Source organism: Canis lupus, chromosome 1, assembly GCF_048164855.1.
Source record: "Canis lupus baileyi chromosome 1, mCanLup2.hap1, whole genome shotgun sequence".
In the NCBI taxonomy this organism is placed as follows: Eukaryota; Metazoa; Chordata; class Mammalia; order Carnivora; family Canidae; genus Canis; species Canis lupus.
In genome coordinates, this window is record NC_132838.1 from 89104228 (window position 1) to 89122925 (window position 18698).

Consider the following 18698-nt stretch of genomic DNA (forward strand, 5'->3'; position numbering starts at 1 on the left):
CGGCCGGCCCTCAACCAGCCGAGGCCCGACGCGGAGCAGGTGGCGCAGCGTCCGCGCCGCCTGAGCGGGAGGAGCAGGAGGCACGTGTGTGACACCAGTGGACGGCGTTTCTCGCTGCGGTAACCACTGCGGAGGTCCCTTGTGCTCGCTCCCCGCGCAGCTCGCGCTCAGCGCTTGGTGCTGGTGCTGCTTCCCGAATGCAGGCTTCCCCCGAAGCCCCCGCCCCGCTCCGTTCCTGCTGTTCCTGGAGCAAAACCGCGGGTGGCAGAACCAGGGAGGAAGCTCGGGGATGGGTGGGCCGTGACCCGCAGAGCCCGAGCACGCTGCCCGGGAAGCGGCACCGTGTGGAGGCCGCGGGAGGCCGCGCACGTGCCGAGGGCGCCGCCGTCCGTTCGGGAAGTACCGTGTCCTATGCTACGACTTCGTGTTGAGGTTCGCATTGCGCTGCAGGATCCACCCTATGTTTTCAGGCGCCTTCTCCAGATTTTTTTTTTTTTTTTTTTTTTTTTACTAAAGGGCCCCCTGTTACTGTGCTACTACTGGCTTTACTTGAAAGAAGAAGAGAAGAAGCCCCTCTGGCGGGAGGGCCTGGCTGGCCCAGTTGGTGGAGCGTGTGCCTCTTGATCTGGGGTCGTGAGTTCGAGCCCCACCGTGGTTATAGCGAATACTTAAAATCTTAAAAAAAAAAAAGAAAAAAGGGGCACCTGGGAGGCACAGTGGGTTAAGCGTCTGCTTTCCGCTCAGGTCCTGATCCCGGAAGCCTGCATCTGGGCTCCCTGCTCAGCGGGGAGTCTGCTTCTCCTTCTCCTTCTCCCTCTGCCCCTCCCCCCTGCTCAGGCGCACTTGGTCGCTGTCTAGATCAATCAAATCTTGAAACAAAAGAAAAAGAAACAGATCTTCAAAGTCACCCTTGCAGGCAAGTGGCTATGGCTGCGTGACACAGTGTAAAAAAGAGGGGAAGTAGAGAATTCCAGAACAATTTCCCTAACGCCCTACAGACATTTTGAATCAAATCAGGTACCAGTCATCTTGAGCCCTATTCTGGCCTCTGGAAAGCAGAGGAGCCCAGACAATGTGTATTGTGAACACTACCCTCCCCCCTCCTGGCTCTGCCTTTCCTATTCTGGTATTCTTCTTCCTTCCTTCCTTATTTGCCTAGCGCAAATTAGGTTTTCTTAATTATAACCCACATATGTTGCAGATAGCCGTAAATCCTTCCCAGAACAAAGACTATTAATGAAAAATGAGTGGGGCAGGCACTAGTGGTCCATCGGGCATACTGGAGGAATGCACAGAGGGGAACAGAGGTCCTGCTGGGCTGCACCACTTAATGTACCACAAAAAAAGGGCAGAGCACCATGACAGCCCAGATCCTGATGCAAAGCCTCCTTTCTCCTCCCTAGCTTTGCAGAAAGGCTCATTCAGACAGTTAAGGGACACAAGCAAACTAAATCATCATATACAACCAGTGTATCTTTCTCCATCCACAAAAGGGGACTTTTATTTACCAAACACACAGATTGGAGTCCATGTCTTCACAACCGGTCAGAAATTCATGTCACTGCTCTAAGTGGCTTATGAATTCCAGCACCCAGGTTGATAGACACACAATCAAGGATATATTTCTTATATAACTCTGTTTTGAGTAAGCTGATTTCTAACTCAACTTAAAGCTAAACACCTTTGTGGCAATTCAGATTATAAAAGACTCTTACGGGAACCAAGACTCTTCTCCTTTCCTAAATTCAGTCTATTTTTGATTCATACAAGCCTAAATTTCTAGGCTGTCTTGTTTAACTTCTAAACATATTTCAGCCTTTAAAGAGTGAATGAGGGAGTATAAATTGATGCAACTTTTCTAGGAAGCAATTTGGCAGTAAACATTAAGAGCCTTACGTTCCTTTATGGTTTTGCTCAGTAATTCCACTTCTGAGAAACAACCTGCAGATAAGGATTAAAATGTTGATCTTTGATGTACGGAAATGGATTATACGTGAAGGTGCATTTCATGTAAAAGAGATAAAAAACTGGAAACAATCCAAATGACCTGAGATAGCAGAATTGTCTAGTTTTGAAGTCATAGAATATACTATTCTGCAGTTCCTAGCAATGATGCATACTTGAGTTTTACTCCCTGTGGGAAATGTTCATAATAGAAAAAGTAGTGGTACCTGGGTACCTCGGTTGGTTGGGCGTCTGCCTTTGGCTCAGGTCATGATATCGGGGTCCTGGGATCGAGCCCTACATCATGCCCCCTGCTCAGCAGGGAGTCTGCTTCTCCCTTTCCCTCTGCCCCTCCCCCTGTTCTCCCTCTCTTTTTCAAATGAATAAAAAATATGTTTGTTTTTTTTTTAAGTAGAAAATGGGCACCTTGGTGACTCAGTTGGTTGAGCGCCTGTCTGTTGATTCTGGCTCAGGTTGTTATCTCAGGGTGTGGGATCAGCCCACGTAGGGCTCTATGCTCAGCTAGAAGTCTGCTTGTCCCACTCCCCACCTCCCAGCCATGCTTGCCCTCTCTCTAATGAATAAAATCCTTAAAAAAAAGAAACAAAAAACAAGAAGAAATAGAAAACAGAACTGCAAATACAGTACACCCCTAATTATAACACACACAGACATCCACAAATATGTATTCCAAGGAAGTGCACTAAAAGTATCTGAAGGATGAGATGATTGGTAAGTTTCATTTTCTTTTCCACATGGGTCTCCATTTTCATGTTCAGCAAGGAGTATGTTCTCATTTCCTGATCACTAATTGAAATAAAAGTTGCATTTAGGAATAGGAATTAGTGTAGAAATCTACCAGAAAAAAAAAAAAAATCTACCAGAAAGCAAATTATTGATTTCAATCTCCTTTTTATTAAATTATAAAACTGTTGTCAATACACACACTTTTGGAAATACAGTTTTTCCAAGTATCTGCTTTTCTGGAGCACATGGTTTAAACAAAAATTTCTATACCAATTTCTTGGTCGTCAAGCTATTTAGCACTGGTAGCTGAACTACCACATGTAGCTACTATATATACAGAGTTTATGGAAAATATTACAAAGACAAATGCCTTGAAAAGATGACACAGTGCAGAGAAAACCATAGTTATTAAGCTGGTATAAAACTTTAGTCAAAATAGTCTTAGTCCATTATGGCTTTGCATAAAGCTTCAAAGGAAGAATATTTAAGACACTTCTCATCAAAGGCACTTAGAGTTGTAATAAAATATTTCTTTGAATTTAGTTGGGAGTCCAACAGCATTTTAATTCCTTTTTCACATTCCATCTCTCATTGAAACAGTCCTCAAAGGCAGATATTAATGAGGGAAAATAGTTATCACTTCTTAATATACATGTTAAAAATACGCAAACAGAATTAATACAAATTTTGGTCCACTGAAGCAGGTAACAGTATCAGACTGTAGTGTTTCTCTTGATTCTGAGCAAAAAGCCATCAACTCTCAAGACCCAGTTCCACAAACAGAGCCCTCAGTTTTTATTTGCATTGGCTGCCCCCGGGGCTCCCCTTGAGGAAATGGGAGTTCAGGGTCCCAAATCTCCGCAGTGCACTTTCCCTAGAAAGAACCGTCGCATGCTCAGTGGGAGCGCTGCTCCGAGGTGGTGGCAGTGGGGAGACGGACACGCCGACTATCAGGCATCTATAATTCCGTGTCCCGGTACCGGGAAGGCTGGCTGTAATAGCCACGCTTCGAGTGTTCGGACAGCTGCTGGCGGTATTCTTCCTCTTCAGCATCACTGCCATAACTTCCTCTGGGATCCTGGTAGAGCCTGGAAGGGCCTTTCTGGGGCTCGGGTGGCCTGGAACTAACGAAGTGAGAGTGTTAAATGCCTCCCAAAGCTCATCCAGGGCTTCTGACTGCCCGCGGAAGGGCGGCCACATGCCCCAGACAAATCGCAGACCTCAGAGACACACGCCACACTCTGCTGGCAGGGCAGGGCTACCTTGGGCCCCACTCCAGTTTCACTGTGGGGATTAACAGGTTAAGGCCATTGTCATGTGGGCAGTGAGTGAGGAAGTCAGCCCTGTGTTCCCTGACCTAAGAATTCCCCTGCTGGACCGAAGGTGCCTTCCCCATCCCTGAGTCTTTGGCTATAAGCTCACCCAGCAGAGTGACTTCTCTTCTAGTTTCAGTCAACTAGGGACCACCTGGTTGGCTGTACCACTGCTCAATTGTTAAAGAAGAAATTTGCCTTTCGTGTTCTATTGCTGTAAAACTGGTCTCTAGCTTCCAGTCAGCACAGCCAAAAGAAACTGTGACTTTCTTTTTCTGTTCTCGGAAGCAGGAAACAATCCAGTATAAAAACCTCAACAGGAAGACACTGCCATAATTCCTAATGCTTATATGGCATTTTAAATATGAAGCATCTTACCAACACTGGCCCATTGATCATCACCTTCCCTTCAGACCACAGTTCAGCACAAGTGGCCTGACTTTGCTATGTGATGCAAAGGAATTAAGGAGCTTGGCTAAGAGCCAGAATATATTAGTGACAAAACAGTTAGTGTCTAAGCCCCAGGAATTCTGCTCATGTGCTCTCCCAATACAGTTTAATGTATCTGTGCTTCAGTGTGTTAAAGGGGTCTAATTTGAAATGTCAGTGATTAAGCTCTTGGTTTTAGCACACAAGCAAAATTACTATGAAATTTTGACTCTATAATCTTTACGATTAAATTTGAATAAGGGGGTACTTAGGTGGTGCAGCTGGTTAAGTGTCCGACTCTTGGTTTCAGCTTAGGTCGTGATTTCAGGGTCATGGGATTGAGCCCTGTGCTGGGCAGAGCACTCAGCGTGGAGTCTGCCTGAGATTCTCTCTGCCCCTCCTGCTTTTGTTCTCTCTCTAAAATTAAAAAAAAAAAAAAAAACAAAAAAAAAAAAAACTTTTTTTTTTTTGACTGGATAAGGTAAATCATTGGCCAGGGTGGGGGGGTGGTGGTGGTGGTGGTCTTCTTGTTACATTGATACGTAGGTGAAGAAATTTTTTTCTTAGGAGTCCTAGACAAGCCCTCTTTTTAGACCTAATACTGCTGAGCAGCCCTTACCTTGTGTGCTGGGACAGGCCAGGGTCTGGCTTGTGTGTTTTGATTGGAACTGCATAGATGTCAGGATGCTTCTGAGCAATTTCAATCTGTGGTAATTAAGGGAAACAAAGAAGAACAAAAGGGAAAGAATGAATGATTGCTGGTGTGGCTTGCTGGTTTCTTGCTGGTCCCATTTTCCAATCCAAACTATTTTAAGTAGAGGAGGAAAAATAGAAGCAACTCTCTAGTTTTCATGGTTGTGTATGATTACCTAGTATTTCATGTCAAAATAGGTAAAATGTTTAAAAGCAATGAAATTCTGCCATATGCTACAGTAAGGACAGATACTGTATGATTCCATTTAAATGGGGTTCCTAAGTAATCCAGTTCACAGAGACAGACAGTAGTACGGTGATTACCAGGGCTGGGGGAGGGAGGATAGAGCTTCAGTGAGGAGATACGACAAAGTCTCAAGATGGATGGTAGTGATGACTGCAGAACACTGTGAATGTACTTAATGCCACTAACCACTTAAGAAATAGTTAAAATGGGGAAAAATTGTTAAAATGGTAAATGTATATTTTACTGCCAAAACAAACAAAACCGAGAAAGAAAAATGCTCAGAAGCACTGCTGCTGTTGTGACAGACTTAAATGAGGAAAACTCCCATATTCACTGGACAGGATATGATCAATGAGCCTTCATTTAAATTCTTGACTGTTAAAAGATTATATGTGCATATGGCACAAAAATTCAAACTGTATCGAAAACTACAATCTATGGGCCTTTCATTTTAGCATACAAGGTTTGCTTGTTTTCTTTCTTTTTTCTTTTTATTTTGTTTGTTTTCTATGGCAAATCTGGGAGCAAATTTAAATTCAGTTACCAAATGAATACAACGGATGTTTTAATGAAAAATAACTTCTGAGAGGCACTGCTTCTCTTGTCATACTTCCCCATTCCAGAACCTGATATAAAGTTCTAAGTATGAAAAGCAGAATCTTATTCACCTATAGTTGTCAGGCTTTCTTGATTATAAGAAAAGGGACACAGTGATAGCTGATAATCTGGAAATGACATACACATAGCATGTGCCTGTGGTATCATTGCATGTGAACATCCTTTTCAGGTCTGTATGAAAAAAAGACTGCAAATCATTATATTAAATGAAACCTAACATTTTTACTGTTGACATGCTAAGGTAATCTAGTGGTTTAAAAATAATTACCCTTGCATTCTGTGCTTCTTGAAGCTCCTGCATTCTCTGTAATCTTGCCTTGTGATCCATCTTCTCAAATATTTTAACTTTGCCCAGGACAGACTTGGGAGCGCCTTCTTGCTCTTCACTGCCCTCTCCCACCTCCTCACTCTCTGGGGAAGGGACAGGAGTGGAGGGCTTCAGTATAGACCTTCCAAAGGAAGGTTTTGCTGCAATAGGAGGAGGACAGCTTCTGGTAGATGCCCCAGAAACTTCATTACCAGCAACGGCTGAGGGGTTTGACTTATAGTCATGGGATCTGGAGATGTCAAAGGATTCTTCTCTGTTCTGAGTTTTGGCCTGCAGAGAACAATGAACATATATTTACCTTGGGCTTTCAGTTTATTTTCAAATCTGTATTAGTGATTTAATACACTCCCATTTCCTGATCAGTTTCCAGAAGTGGTCAACAAATACCATTCTGACAAGGGATCAAATACTACAGGACAAACAGCCACTGGTTGGGCATCCTGAGCCCTACCCTGCTTCCTACAAAAAAGTATTAAGAACTCTAGGAAACCAAGAGGGTGTTGGGGAAGGGTTGGGGGCCTACAAGTTTAGAGGTAGTTCAGACCTACTTTTGTACTAGAGGATATTAAGATTAATACCTTGGAAAAAGACCTCAGAACAAGTCGGGGGTGTTCAAGATCAAAGAGTGGGATTCTGAGTTCATATAACAAGGGTGCATGCCCTAGCTCAGAGGGAAGGCCTCTGTCCAGCCATGAATGAGACTAGAGCAGGAAGGGTAGCATATAATGCCAATGGCCACTTTTCCTTCATCCTTTGATCCTAGGCCTGGTTGTATATTTTCAGTGATATATTTTATGAGGTCCCTATTTCTGACAGTTCATACAACCAGTGATTGCTTTCTTCCTATCTAAGGTATTGAGCTAAATGGAGAAATCTTACTAGGTTATAAGGAAAAGCCTATACTTACAGATTTGGTTCATATGACATATACCATGTGTTCTTATATTGATTCTGTTCTGAGTAATGATTTAATTTAAAAATAAATTAAGCTGTCCTCATAATGAGAGGGATCATAAACAGTGGTGGTGATTGTTTTCTTTAGTCAATCATCAGTAGGGATTTTCTGGTATATCTAAATCAGATTGTGGGCAGAAAACTCTAACTGAAAAAGAAAAACAGATTCTGAGATCAGTGTTTCTGGGCATTTAGTATTTGTCAAACTTTTATTCTTGCTACAAAAAAATTTTAATGAAAAATAAAATAAATGAATGAATAAGTGAATAAATAAATACCAACAGTTCTAAACCTGTATGCTCTTCCTAAAACTGCCTTTCCTTCTTTTCACTCTTCCCTAATTTTAGGGTTCACCCAACAAACCAAAAGATGCGTTTTAATAACAAAGAAGTGAGCCAAAAACATAAATTCAACACCATTCATTGTGTGTGCTCTTCCTGGCTATGCAGGAAACTGGGTGTCTGCTTCCTCTTCCTCCCCATCATGGGCTTCCCAGCCACGTACCTTGGGCGGCTCTGGCTTGAATGCGGGGGGTGGACTACTGTCCCTAAGTTGATCTCTGCTAGCAGCCCTCCTCATCTGAGCTCGTGGCTCTGGGCTGGGCTTCCTTATGCTCTACAAAACATAAAGGTTCATTCACAAGAAGATCCCAGCAAAGAGAAGAGAACACTCATCTGCTTTGCTGGAGTTTTGCCAAGTTGCAAAAAGTTCAGAAGTTGAGGTTCATAACTTGTATAAATGGAGATACCCCAGTGCTTCTTTTTTTTTTTTTTTTTTTTTTTTTTTTTTTTTTTTACCCCAGTGCTTCTTTACTAAAAAAGGCAGGTATCAGCAAATACCTATTAGCTAATGCTTTATACTTTTTTTAATTAGCTGCAATCCATGTTAATTAATAGTCTCTTCCTTTAAAATAATTCCTCCCCACACACAAAATCCTCCCAAAGTCTAAAATCTCTTTTGTTACTTACAGCTATTAATATTTTTAAGCATTAGCTCATCTACACCTGTAGACATGAGGGAGTTAATTTATTCTTTGTAACTTGTCTACTAATATATACTAATTTTTTGGCCTTGGTGGGTTTTATCTTCCCTTCACCTTATTTATTTTTTTTTTTGGTACTTTTATTTCATAAAGAATAAAATCATTCACCAAAATGAGCTGACTTGCTAAAGAGAAGTCCACAAGAATAACAACTATTCAAATATATGGATAACCTCATTTACACTGTTCCAACGTTCTCTGAGGTACAACTAATAATTGGTCCTAACTTAGTGCCTGTTGACATAATCTCTAGGATCACAGAAGCTATTCACCAGTGGATGCATAGTACACATGACCAGATGTATATTTGATCATAAACTCAATTAAAAAATTGAAGTACAAGAGAGAAGGAAACTGATGGGGAAACACTCAGGAGTTCCAGCAAGATTAGAAAGGTTAAAGGGAGGATGGATAAGAAAAAGCAAGGATACCTAAAAGTACAGAGAGACCTAATCAAAGGTTACAAGTAAATACAACAAAATTGTATTTAAAAATAATGTTCCACTTGTAATTTGGACAGCTGGCACATAAAGCTGTTCAGTGTATCCATCATGCCCTAGATCATCAGTGTGATGAGTGATCAACTCAATCTCTCCCAGCACTTAGTTCCTGTCTGGCTTTCCCATGGACCACAAATGCTATCATATAGGCATTGACTTGGGATCATAAGCCCCCTAGAAGTCATCTGTTCCAACTCAGGAATACCTTCCAAAGCACCCTGAATAAACAGTTGTCCAGAAGAATTCAAGTGAAACACCAGAACGTCCTTTTCCTGCTCATGGCCTCACAGCCTGTGGTCTGCCTCGCCTCACCTCCTCATGCTGCACCGGCTCCGAGGAGCGGGTGATGGAAGACACCAGTGGCTCCTCAGCTGGCTCATCCAGCTCATTGTCAGTGTAGGCACCTCCTTCACCGTCGGTGTCTTCAAAGTCACTGATGAGGCGGCTGTCGCAACTCAGATAGTCTGCGCCCATGGCAGTTAAGTAGGACATGCGGTCTTCAGGGTCATCATCCATCCCTTCCATCTAGAGGAATTTGTTTCGGAGGGTCAGTGGGGTCGACTTGGCTCCTGGGAGTGGGGACTCAAGAAAATTCCCAAGGGCACAGCCAAGTGACTGAAACTTTGACATGCCCTAGAAAGGGAAGTCATCTTTATTTTCCTGAAATCACTTGGCTTGAAACGACTATTCATTTTTTGTGCAGGGATTCAAATTGGAACCCTCCACCCTATCCTTACTACCATCCTGTATCCCACTACTGAGCCATGCTTCCTCAGATTATTGTGCTTCTCTTCTAGAATTTGGGCTCCTTTTCAGCTTTTTCTGCTAACACTTGTCCCCTGTAATAAATTCACACTGCCTGGTGCCTGCACACCTCTCCACTCTTCGACAAAATTCTCAAATCCCCAAGGAAGGAAGCTATGTCCTGTTCAACCTATTCTCACAAAGGAGGCTATCACAGAACCTCAGCAGGCTGTAAGCACTTAGAAGATGCTAGACATCTTGACTACACATGCAGTTTCCAAAGGGCAAGACTAGGACTCAACAATCTAATTAGTAATTGAGTCACTTTCACAACAAAATCATCCTCTGACATCTCACAAAGTAGTTCAGTTCAGATGGACTACAGAATACTAGCACCAAAGCCTCCTTAGAACCACAGGAACTTGTATGATCTCTTTGCTTCCTCCATTCAGTAGAACTGTGGGTAAACTACCTGCATGGATGAGAAGCTAGCCAATTTTAGAGGCCTACACAAGCTTCCAAGCACTCTCTTACCAACCTATTCAAATTCCTAGGACACATTTTCCTCCAATCTTTTAAACAAATGATTCCAACTCTGCTTGCTAGCTTTTCCTTTTTTAAAAAATTCATTTTTAATCATATTCTCCATGACTCTCATCCTCACCTCTCCCCTCCATGCTGACTTTCCTGTATCCTTAGTAAGCTGTGGAGCTCAGCACAGATCTTGTAAGCTCTGATTAGTGTGCTTGGAATACAACACTAGTTACTACGTTAAAAGTAAAAGGGAAGTGAATGTAGGGTCACATACATCACATTCTACTTTTGTTTGAAAAGTCCCTTAATTTTATTTTTCAGAGAATTTATAAAATTTCCAACTTGATTAGCACATATGTTGAAATCACTTCAAATGGGCATAGTTTGACTACATTCACTACCCTCCTGAGAAAAGATTCAGAACACGGACTCTCACCTCATAGCAGAATATCTATGCCACATACCTTTCCTTCAGAGACCCAAACTGCTTCTCCTTGCTGATGCTGAATTGTGTCCTTCAAGCTGCCAAACCAGCTATCATTGGCTGAATTTAGGTTGATAGTAGCTATAGAAATGTAAACAAAAGGTTTGCATCAATTTCCAGAGCAATGTTTATTAAAAATGCTACTTCACATATAATTTTCCTCATTTTTGTCATATCTGAATTAATACTTTGGCAAATGCAAGAAAAAGTACGCACATATTTGAACAATAAATCCCTTTAGTTGAATGTAATTAAAACCCTTACCCATCTAGCTATTGGGAGTTTACATTACAGATGAATGTTATAAAGCTAAAAATGAATTACGTTCTTTTCAGAATGTCTACTTTTCAGAAAAGCTACCTTTAAAAAATATGTTTTTAACAACCATGTGTTTAGGAGCAAAGAAAACATATCTAAAACAAATATAAAAGTACTATATTTTAAAGACTGTTACATAGGCATGTATGTGACAAAAATATATACAAATTTACTGTTGGATATCTCAAAAAAATAGTAAAGGTAACATTTAAGTGTATATAACTTTGATGGACTTAAATATTTTAGAATATACATACTTAACCGATCTCTACAGATGTATATTCAAAGAATATAAATTTTCTATTCCAAACAAAATATACCTTAGATAGCAGTACTATGGATCGACCAAGCACTTTTCCAAATACCTTACACAGGTGAGCTCATTTCTTGTTTATCCAAACCTTTCATAGTAGGTATTGCCATTTTACAGAAGAGACATTGAGAGACAGTAGTTAAGAGTAACTATCTGGTCTAAGACCTGACACGAAACAAGTGAAGAGTGAAGAAACCTAGATGCAAGCTCAGTTTGCTTTTAGAACCTATGGCCCTAGCCACCCACCGTACAACACAGCTCATCTAAAAATGAGTACAAAATAACCAAATAAAACATATGCAGTTGTCCTCCAGCAGTATGTATTTATGGACCTAACAGGGATAAGCCGATCAAGCAAATTGCTCAGTTGGGCTTAAAATGATCAGACTGAAGGTAAATTAGGATTTTTTTAAAACTATGTCATAGCTTTTTATTTATTTATTTAAAATTTTTTTATTTATTCATGAGAGACACACACACACACAGGCAGAGACACAGGCAGAGGGAGAAGCAGGCTCCATGCAGGGAGCCCGATGTGGGACCCGATCCCAGGACTCTAGGATCACACCCTGAGCCGAAGGCAGGTGCCAAACTGCTGAGCCACCCAGGGATCCCCATGTCATAGCCTTTTATTAAAGGGTATGGCATTATGTGTAGCACCCAAAAGAAAACCAGGGCTTGTAAGAGCTGTTAGGCCCCCTGGTCTATCTATCCTGAAGTCTGTGTAATTATGTAAGTGTGTGTGTATGTGTGGCCAAAAAAGAACCATTAAGCAATTTGTAAGCAACTGTGTTTCAAGTTTTCTTCCTAGTAATCTATGCCATTCTTCCATTTCATCTAACCCTGACCTTGGAAAATCCTGAATGAGCTTAGAATTTCCTTGGTTATCAATTATTTATAGTATTAGAACAAACTGATACATTGGACAACTCAAGGAAAATTAACCTTGATTCCTTGGACTTTTGTATCTTTATCATGGTACTTTGCAAAGATTATTGTTCTCCTAGGTAAAATATGATGCCATGGTATTTAAATATGGAAATGAGATTGTATACCCTAGAAACAAAAAATAAATGGTTTGCAGGAAATTTATACTGTAAAGCTGCTTTTTGAGCCTTATATTGGAGTTATTTGAGATGAATACAGTTTGTATCATGAGGAAGACCTAAAGTTAAAAGGGCCATTTATGCAATGGAGAGAATATGTTCATTCATGCCTCCTGATAAAATGAAAAAGTCATAAGACCGATGATTAAATTTACATCGAATCAAGTATATGAAAAAAAAAATCAGTGTAGTTCATTTCTTAAGCTTCCTATAAAGGTAACACAGACTAAGTTGCTCCATCCAACTCATGCCCTTGACCTCCTCCTTTTAAGAAGTGGGTGGCACAACTGTGATATTGCCTTCCCTTGCAATCAAGTACCTTTGATTTACTGTTGGGTTTTGTTCATTAGGTTTTTACATATTCTTTGACTTTGAGCATTATTATACGCTATATATATCAGTTAATTCCTGTTGCTCCCAACCTCTGGACTAGGCCTATATCCCCTTGGATAGACTTAATGCATCTCTGAAACTCCAGACAATGAAATATATAAAGAATCTGCAGTTAACCTCTGTCTTAGCTGGAAATCCTGGAACTTTGAGGCCATCCATTCCCAGCCGTTGAACAAGTATGGTCATTACTCCCTCCCCAGCCAAGGAGGATGTTGGGAAGTGCCAAGTGCAACAGCAGATGGTGACATGTAAGGCTGGACAGGTGGGGAGAAACTGGAAATGACTGCTAAAAGATACTGGGTTTCTTTTTGGAATAATGAAAACATCCTAAAATTGATTGTGGTGATGGCTGTACAGTTCTGAATATACTAAAACTCACTGAATTGTACACTTTAAATGGGTGAATTATAGGTTATGTAAATTAAATCTCAACCTATTCATGTGACAGGGACCCTCCTATAAATGAGCAACCATCAACCAAGGTATCTAGCCAGAGACCTCCATCTTATTCCGCTGGTTACCAGTCTCTACATTCCCATGGGAAACCAAGAATTGGCTACTACAGTTTGGGTTCTTTCAGCTGGTACAAGTTTCACTTTTTCCCTCAAGCATTTTCAAAGACTGTATAATGACATGGAACTATTTTTTTTTACATGTAATATTGAAAGATAGTAAAATAGATATAAAGTAGTATCACTAATAATAACAGTGGCCTTTGTTGAATACTTGGAAAATTCTAGGACTGAACTGTAAAAATTTCACATTACTGAAACCTGGAGAAGCTAATAGAAGTGCTAGAATATCCTGTGGTACTTTAAAAATCCCACAATTTCACATTTATAAATGGTGGCGGCCCTGCTTGGGTCTCTCAGTACAGTTCCATTTCATTGGTCTTCAAACCATGAAATGAGTGCTTCAGGAATTTCAAAAAAACATGTAATTCAAACATTGTTTGAAAAATAATTTTGTGACAAATACACATAAATGCATTCTATAATAAATTTTTTTAAACTGAGAAGGAAAGGTAGCTTAACATTTTAACTTACACTGAGAATTAACTTGCTTTGGGGCAGATCTCAGAATAAAGCTTCCCTTGTCATCTCCACTTAACTGAGGAGTACCTTGAGTTTGCGAGGGGAGTCATTTTAATATTGTCATTATTAAATATTCATCTGCCGCAAAAAGGACTTTCTCCTTACTGTGCATAAAGGGAAAAGGATTTTTGAGCCTGGGGAGACCACCTACAACATTACTGGATTGGATTTGGATTTTGAATTACGGTGTTCATCAGAGAAGTTCTATTATTCCTACTTAGTAATTCAAAAAAATGCCATAAACTTATTTTCCTTCCTGGTATCTCTTATCCTCAAATGAACCCTAACTTCAGCTCTGAGACATGCCCCTAGTCATTTAGTGGACTTAACCAGAGGTGGAGGGAGGGTGTGAGGTGGGATTTAATATCAGTCACAATCTTGCAGGTTTTGGTTAAATGGATGACTTACCTATGAAAGGGAGGAATTACACTGTATGACCCTTTCCAGCATTAAAAAATACATCTGTGTTCTATAGAATACTGGACACATAGTCCATTTCACCTGAGCTCAGCCATACACTAGATGTGTGACCTTGCAGAAGTTGCTGACCTTTCTTATGGTCTAATAAGCAGACATGAAAGGCTGTACCTCTATTAGCTACTGCTATAATAAAAATAGTAATAATTATTATTACCATAAGTAGTAGCAGTAATAAAAACAACAGAGGAAATATTATATGAATGTATCAAAAGCACAAGCTCTTAAGACTCTACATTCATAAAAACCCAGTTTATTATAGACCACTCTTTCCTATACATGTGGCTAAATTACCTGTCAGTTTCAGCATTTTACCATAGTGGTAAAAAGTGCGTCTCTTTACCAAGAAAAGCCAGTGACAATAAAACAAGAGTCTGATGTAGAGATATATTCATCAACTTCCTCCTTTCCCAGTGTCAGATATGCTAAAAATGACACAGGTAACGGTGAGCAGCACTGAACTCGAAAGAGCTCTCATTACCCTCAAGTATATTCTATCCACACAGTCCCTCCCACAAAACTGCATGACCAAAAACTTCATATAACCCTTTTAAACCTGAATTGTACCACATTCACAGAACTAGTGACATATATAGGTACTGCATATATTCAGTTACTCAACACACTACATTCTTACATTATTTTTCTTTTATAAGGAATAGTAGATGTGGGTCTTCATTTCAGGAACTTAAAACTGTTATGTAAAACTTAAAACATACACAAAGTAGAGAGAACATGAACTTCCTTGTCTGCATATATTACCCAGCTTCCACAACTGTCAATTCTTGGCTAGTCTTCTCTATATCCTCCACCCACTCTCCTCACCAAAGATTATTTAAGCAAATGCTACTAGGCATATTAGGTCATCCATAAATATATATTAGGTCCATCCATTAATATTTTATTTAGCACAGAGTCCTATAAGATAAAGACTTTTTATTTTAAAACATAATCACAGTATGATTTATTATCCTAAAAAGGAGTAATAAATCCTTAATATCATCCAATACACAGAGTGTTCAAGTTTCTATTTTGGGGACCTTTTTAAATAATGAAACCAAGTTCCTAGCACCCTGTTGGTGCACATATGCATGGTAAGTAGGGCACAATGATACAATCTATATAGAGATGTGGGTGCTAGATGGTGCACTGGGCTCAATCACTAGCTTGCAGTCCCACACAAAAATTTGAACCCATCAAAATGACAAATTTTTGCATGTCATGGATCTTTATGATCATTTTCAGCCAAAATTAAATATATAAACACCATGAAACTAATATACTGATAGGATTCATTTGTCTTCAAGGAGTCATGAATAGGATTCCAGACCACTCTTCTTTGTTCAAATTATTTTCTTAATTCTTCCATTCTTCATTCTCTATTTCCCATTGTGGAGCAAAGACAATTTTAAATTTCACTTACCTGTAAAAAGATGTGCACACGTTTTCTTAAGCTTGTTGGCTTGATCATACAACTTCCGAGAACTTTTGTTGGATGTTGGATTCAACCTCTGTCTCATGGTTTTGACACCTTGTCTAGAGTCTGGGTTGAAAAAAATCACAATCGGGAACCACTGAGTATAATTCAACAGGTCCACAGCTTTAGGAGTCACATCCAATAGTGCATGCTTATCCTGTTAGAAATGGGCAAAAGTTATGTAAATGTATATATAAAGTCATACAGCAACAGAGAGTTTGTCTTAAGGCTGCATCAGATAAAACTTATCAGTTTAAATCAAAAAGCAGAAAATGTTCTCCTCCACATTATGCCCACTGCTAAGAAAATGAATTAACATGCTATTTGGTACAGTGCTGAGAACTCTGAAAAAAACAGTACATCCCTGCGACTGAACATCGGCTGATTTCCACACAATGCAATAGTTTACATTTATATTCATTATTTATCATTAACATTTAATGATTATTAAAATACAGATTTTGTTCCAAAAAGGATTGCAGCAAACTATGACCCAATTATTTCTGACAACATGGCCTTTGGATGAATTTCCTCACCTGTTCAATAATTTGCCTCACAGTATTTAACCGGACCACCCCACTAGATTTCTCGGATCCTGCATCTTTTGGTTCCGTTTCTGCAAAAGCAAAAACAAAGGGCTAATTAATTTTTTTTTATTAATTTTTTTTTAGAAACTGGGACCAAAGACTTCATCCCAGCATCAGCAATGGTGAGACATCTGATGTCAGGAGCCGCCCTGAAGAGAGACCATGAGAAGGACCCATCACACCTCTTTAACTGAAGTCTAATCATGAGGGAGCAGGTAGTCCAACAACTGAAGACAAAGGGCTTGGACTCTGCAAGATATCAAGTCAGAAAAAAAAAAGAAAAAAGGAGAATCTAGAAAGACGTAAATAGACTATATACTAAATAGTATTACCCTATTAGTGTTAAATTTCTTGGCTGTGACAATGTAGTATAGGAGAAGAATGTCCTTGTGAAGAGATTCTCATTGGTAAAAACTTAGTTTCAAATGGTTCACAAGAAGTTTTTTTTCAAGTGTGTGTCTATGTCTATGGCAGGGGATATATATGGCAAGCTTTTTGATCAGTGACAGTAACTACACATGAAAGGTATGTGGGTATTCATTATTTTTTCATTTTTCTTGTATGTTATTAGATATTTTTCAAAATAATAACTGGGAGAGAAAAGAATCATCAACAGACTTACTAGCAGTTTGGAACAGGTCCGGTAACTCATTTGCCAACTTTTCCAAGGCTATATCTGCTATAGGGCCAAATAAGACCACAGGTCTCTTGAAACCAGCTGAAATGAGACAAGAAAGGCCACGGAAACACATTTCATCAGCTACTAAGATAAGCAAAAATATTTTGGAGCGCCTGGGTGATTCATTTGGTTAAGTGTCTGCCTTCAGCTCAGGTCATGATCCCAGGGTCCTGGGATTGAGTCCAGTATTGGGCTCCCTGCTCAACGGGGAGCCTTGCTTCTCCCTCTCCCTGCTACTCCCCCTGCTTATGCTTGCTCTCATTCTCTCTCTGTCAAATAAAATCTTTTTTAAAAAAGTATTTTATAGGCTAGTGATAACATGATTAAATGAAAAAAATTATGTTCTCTCTCCCCCAGTTTAGACGTGCTCTTTTCTGAAGAATATGCCTTCACTCCCCTCCCCAGGATCAAATACAAACTTTGCTAGAAGTAACATATATAAACTTGCGAATGGTAGTATTTAAAAAAATAACTGAAGGACTCCTGAGTGGCTCAGTGATTGAGCATCTGCCTTCGGCTAAGGTTGTGATTCCAGGGTCCTGGATCGAGTCCTACATCAGGTTCCTCATGGGGAGCCTGCTTCTCCCTCTGCCTGTGTCTCTGCTTCTCTGTGTGTGTGTCTCATGATTAAATAAATAAAAATCTTTAAAAAAAAATAACTGAAATGTGGAAATACACTTCCATGTAGGAGTTTGCATAACTCACTTTTTGGAAGTCTTATTTCATGTTTGAATATGATTGCAACTCTATAGCCTGGCATGGGTTTAAATGGTAAGTTTGAAACTGCTTATTACAGTCTGAAAATGAAGAAAAACAGTCTCAGAGCCCAGTCAGATCATTTCCTGGCCCCACTTGGCTTCCTCACCTTCTCGCAGCAAAACCCTTTCGTAAGCTGGGAACTTGGTGCTAACTGACACAGCAGCTGTTAGATCTTCCCGACTTTTCCTTAAGTTCTTCTTCATGCCAGATCTCTGGCCACGCATTCTCCAGAAATCTGCTCTGTCCCCAGCATTGTCTCTCTGGGCATTCTGAACACTGGCCATTTGTTCAGCTCTAAGAGAAGAAACCACAGGTAGTAAAAACTTATTAGATAATGCACAAATGAAGTTAAAATGAACCAAAACCCATCAATGTTGCTTATGAACTTGGATTAGAGAAGATGCAGCTTGACAGTGAAGAGGTTTCAGAGTGGGAAATGTGGGGACTTTCTTTACCCAGTGAAAGCAGAGAAGGGCTGGGTGCACATAAAACCTACCAGAAATAGCTCAGTAACAAACATAGTGAACGTGGCTACCCTGGTAGGCTGGTGTATAGTAAACATAACCCAAATTCCTGCCAAAGTACAATTATCTTTCTTATTTTCTCCAGTCAGCCACCCAACATGTTAACTGGTGTGCATAAGCCTCTCCCAAGGATGAGGGCCACAAAGTGGAAAAGGGCAACCTGTTCCTGAGGATCGTGTTGACATGCTCCAGCCACTCTGGTATCTGCTCGTGTGCTATGCAAGGCAGCAGACACTCCAGAGGAAACTGTTTAAACACCAGCCAGGTGCAACAACGAACCACATGATACTAACTAAATACAGCAAATTAGGTGATCTCACAGTCCCAGGCCATACCTCATGAACCAGAAGCAGGTGATAGAAGAGGACATAAAGACAAATTATGAAATCATATG

At 40.2% G+C, this 18698-nt stretch overlaps 1 protein-coding gene and 1 long non-coding RNA gene across 17 annotated transcripts in view; one reads left to right on the forward strand and one right to left on the reverse strand.

Moving 5' to 3' along the window:
* Nucleotides 1-16768, forward strand: LOC140640091 (uncharacterized). The gene is made up of 2 exons (XR_012036742.1): nucleotides 1-119; nucleotides 16427-16768. It is a non-coding gene; the product is annotated as an uncharacterized lncRNA (long non-coding RNA).
* The window catches only part of TJP2 (tight junction protein 2), a 123747-nt gene continuing 107885 nt past the window's right edge, over nucleotides 2837-18698 (reverse strand). For 8 of the 16 annotated variants that reach the window (XM_072838803.1, XM_072838814.1, XM_072838823.1 and 5 more), the window contains 10 exons: nucleotides 17887-18074; nucleotides 16965-17060; nucleotides 16292-16371; nucleotides 15702-15912; nucleotides 10558-10658; nucleotides 9128-9340; nucleotides 7778-7888; nucleotides 6260-6589; nucleotides 5053-5138; nucleotides 2837-3815 (listed from right to left, as the gene is read on the reverse strand). In XM_072838803.1, coding sequence (XP_072694904.1) covers nucleotides 3650-3815; nucleotides 5053-5138; nucleotides 6260-6589; nucleotides 7778-7888; nucleotides 9128-9340; nucleotides 10558-10658; nucleotides 15702-15912; nucleotides 16292-16371; nucleotides 16965-17060; nucleotides 17887-18074 — 1582 coding nt within the window. In that variant the 3' untranslated portion in view covers nucleotides 2837-3649. The remainder of the gene's footprint in view (nucleotides 3816-5052; nucleotides 5139-6259; nucleotides 6590-7777; nucleotides 7889-9127; nucleotides 9341-10557; nucleotides 10659-15701; nucleotides 15913-16291; nucleotides 16372-16964; nucleotides 17061-17886; nucleotides 18075-18698) is intronic. The other 8 variants (XM_072838769.1, XM_072838849.1, XM_072838845.1 and 5 more) reach the window with 5 other exon arrangements.